At 38.7% G+C, this 3,926-nt stretch overlaps 1 protein-coding gene across 2 annotated transcripts in view; it reads right to left on the reverse strand.

The window, feature by feature from the left end:
* Positions 1-1,016: 1,016 nt before the first annotated feature.
* Positions 1,017-3,926, reverse strand: part of ETV4 (ETS variant 4) — a 63,757-nt gene continuing 60,847 nt past the window's right edge. For both annotated transcript variants that reach the window (XM_018573229.1, XM_018573231.1), the window contains exon 11: positions 1,017-1,613. In XM_018573229.1, coding sequence (XP_018428731.1) covers positions 1,392-1,613 — 222 coding nt within the window. In that variant the 3' untranslated portion in view covers positions 1,017-1,391. The remainder of the gene's footprint in view (positions 1,614-3,926) is intronic.

A 3,926-nucleotide genomic window follows, 5' to 3' on the forward strand; every position in this document is an offset into this window, starting at 1 on the left:
ATAGCTGGAGTGCAGCTGTAATTTGTGTATTTTAGATCTTCCTGGTGTTCAGCTTTAGGTATGTATTTATGAACAAAGAGGTCTAATAGGATTCTTATATCCACCTGGAGTTTAGCATAAAACTTTTCTGAATACTGTCTGACAGGATAGTATACAGATTTCCACATGGTTTTTAAAGCTGCATTTATGTGATCGGTATTTTTCCACTTAATCCAGATTATGGATTTAAATCTAGATATTCATGCAAATCCAGTTTCAAGCTGGGTACGCATGGATTGAAAATTCGACTCGTGGGTGGCTCCATCCCCATAACAAAAGTCGACTGACTTTGTTTCGACTGAACATGTTTCAAAATTGTAGGGCTAAGAGTACTTGCAGCCAATCAGCTGCAAGCACTGTTTGGATATTTTGACCGCAGCGCTCATCTGTCACTTTTGTATTTGACATTTTAGGGAAAATGTTTGTTCCATCCATGTAGTGCTCAACCCCTAATGCAAGAAAGAAGAACACATAAGCACCACTCCTCAAGGAAGGTATGAGCAGGGGGCTTGCTGCTGGGAGCACATCCTTGCTCCAATATGAGCCCATACAAACATAAGAAAAGCTGCTAGAGACTGTGACCAAGCCCTTGATTGGGTGAAACTTGTCAGAGGGGGTGAACCTTGGGAAGGACACCAGTGATGTGGTACAAGCTTTAATAAACTATTCCAGTGGAATCTGATGTGCAGCCAGCTTTTTTCTGTTTGTATGAGCTCAAACTGTGTTAGCAATTTATTTGTCAATTTTAGTAGCAGAACTAAAACAATTAAAATCTGCCCATGTGCTCGTGCCCCAAAAGATTATGAGTAGCAAGAGACAAATATCCAAAAAGAAAAAACACAGGAAAATCAAATGTCCTTCAAATGGTTTTAATTTCAAAAAGACAGGAAATAATAGCATTGTTAGATTCCAAGATTATTGCACTGAACTTTTTGTTGAAATTAACTCAACAAAATCCTTCCCTACAAAAAAATGCCACTGAAAAGGTTTCTTTAAAAATTAAAATTAAAATGAAGTCTGAAGGAAATAATTAAGTCTTCAATGCTTGATGCTGGAGAACATGCATTCCCTGAAACAATCAACCATTCATAAGCTTAGCTGCGTCAAGAGAAATCTAAAACCTGATGCTCAAATGCACCACAGCCAAGGAGTGCATCTTGAAAAGGCCATGTTACAAATGCCCAAATACAACCTGGGTCTTTAAAACACTAACAGCGGGTAGCCTTCTAGAGTCCAAATTGTTAAACAGGTTCTTGCAAGAAAAAAACAAACAAAAAAAAAAAAAAAAGCATCTACACATTTGAATGCTAAAGAAATGTACCCATATATACACAATTACAGGGTGGCAAAGGCTAGTAATTGTAACCACCTTTGTAATTTTGGGAAGGGACGGTACCCACGTCCTGAAGATAAATCGCTCCTTCATCCATGTGTGACAAAGGCACAGTGTCTTCTTCGCTGATCTGTCGGTCAAACTCGGACTTCAAGGCAGGACGTTGATTGTCAGGAAAAGCCAGAGAAAACAGAGCTTCTGGTTCACACACAAATTTGTAGACATAACGCTCGCCAGCCACCTGAAGAGAGGATACGATTTGTACCGTTAGTCAAGATGACTCGTAGGGAATTATCTATAAATATCAACCACTAAACGTGCCTTAAAAAGCATGACAAAAAGGTATTCACCCTCTCGGCATAAGCAATTTCTAAGACATGGTAACAAGGTTTCAGGGGTCAGCATTAAAGTGAAATTTAATTGCTTACCATGGATTATTTTACTTTGCCAATTATAACTGCTCAGTGCATTATCGTAAATTAACAGGCTTTAAAGAAATGTCTTAGGAGGAACTATGTAGGTGGCCATTGCTTACCACTTTTTTTTTTTAAATGCTAGGTATCATGCAGATCATTTCCCTTAATAACTTTCACTTACTTTTCAGTTGTGACTTAACTTGCTGTATAATTGTTCCAGAGCAAAGACTCAAGAGTAGTAGAGAGTATACCATCTTGCATTTTCAAAAGGAAGTAGGCAATCGTGGCCTACATATTTGTCTTGTAAAATCCTTTTTTTTTTAAAATACTTTCCTATCAGCTACTAAAGCATCTTTCTGCTATTAACATTACATTAATTTCTAACTTTAAAAAGGACTGTTGCTCAAAGGCAGAGCTAGAAATACAATAGTAAACACTAGTAAACACTGCTGAAAACCCAAACCCTTTCCGAGTCTACTCTTTTGAATTAAGTGCTCCTTCAGGTACCAAATATACTATTGCATACCCTCCAGGCCGGTAACTACATTTGAATTATATAAATATAAAAAAATCTCACACACACTATAAAATGTATTGTACCCATTATAACCAATTTTGGCGGTGGATACGAGTCATCATCCGGACTGGTCTGTCTACGCAGCCCCATATGCAACAAACTTTGATGTGTTCAGACACCTTTTTTTTATTAGAACCAGCATTAAGTTTTTCAGCAATTTGAGCTACAGTAGCTCTATTATTGGATCAGAATACACGAGTCAGCCTTTGCTCCCCTCATGCATCAATAAGCCGTGGCCACCCATGACCCTGTCACTGGTATAACAGTTTTCCTTCCTTAGACCACATTTGGTAGGTGCTGAATGCTGGGAGCATCCCACAACAGCTGCAGTTTTTAAGTTGCTCTGACCAGCTGTGTGAAGTTGGCACCCCATGTTTGTAAAACCTGAATAAAAATATACCATTCGTTTGTGCCGCAAAAACCAGCGTTTGTGCCGCTTCGGTTTCTGAGATATTAAACATTCAATGTAATGCAAGCCCCGCCCACTTTGCACCCCATGTTGCTGAATTTTAAAAACAAAGACGCCATTCGTTTGTGCCGCAAAAATAAACATTTGTGCCGCTTTGGTTTTGGAGATACGGTGTGTTATAGTTGCTGTAACCCCGCCCACTTTTCACCCCATGTTGCTGAATTTAAAAAACAAAGACGCCATTCGTTTGTGCCGCATTTTGTACCACAAAAATAAACATTTGTGCCGCTTTGGTTTCGGAGATATTGTGCGTTATAGTTGTTGTAACCCCGCCCACTTTGCACCCCATGTTGCTGTATTTTAAAAACAAAGACGCCATTCTTTTGTGCTTGTTTGTGCCACAAAAATAAACGTTTGTCGCTTTGGTTTCGGAGATCTTGTGCGTTATAGTTGCTGTAACCCCGCCCACTTTGCACCCCATGTTGCTGAATTATCAAAACAAAGACGCCATTCGTTTGTGCCACTTTGGTTTCGGAGATATTATGCGTTATAGTTGCTAAAACCCCGTCCACTTTGCACCCCACCTTGCTGAATTATCAAAACAAACACACCATTTGTTTGTGCCGCGTTTGTGCTGATTTGTGCCGCAAAAATAAACGCTTGTTCCGTAGTTCTTTGAACAGTTCTGTTGTCTTCGGGTCTTTCTTCCTTTATTTGTGTTTTATTAACTAAGATTCACAATTTGGAGTATTGCTGTTTAATCTGACCACTATGCTGAAGTGGCAATGTTTCTGGGAGAATTTGCTCTCGTTCCCTCTTATTTTGTTCTTCAAATGTTGGTACTTCTATACATACCCAAAATATCCGGAAGCAAAATACTAATGTATACATGTACTTTTTGATTCAAAAGCAATATAATAAAGATTTTTGTACCTACCAATGGAATTATAAAACTTTGTGGTACACAAAAGAAGAGATGTGACTTAGTGCAGAGGTCGCCTACCTTTCGGACCTCAGGGACCAATAAATTCAGAATGTTAAATCCCGCGGACCACTAATATGACATTTTTACACGTTCATACTGTATATATTCTCATATTTTTTGTTTCCTCATATATCAATATATTCTCGTGTGTGTGTGTGTGTGTGTGT

Source organism: Nanorana parkeri, unplaced genomic scaffold (assembly GCF_000935625.1).
Source record: "Nanorana parkeri isolate BGI_ZX_2015 unplaced genomic scaffold, ASM93562v1 scaffold2283, whole genome shotgun sequence".
NCBI classification, from domain to species: Eukaryota; Metazoa; Chordata; class Amphibia; order Anura; family Dicroglossidae; genus Nanorana; species Nanorana parkeri.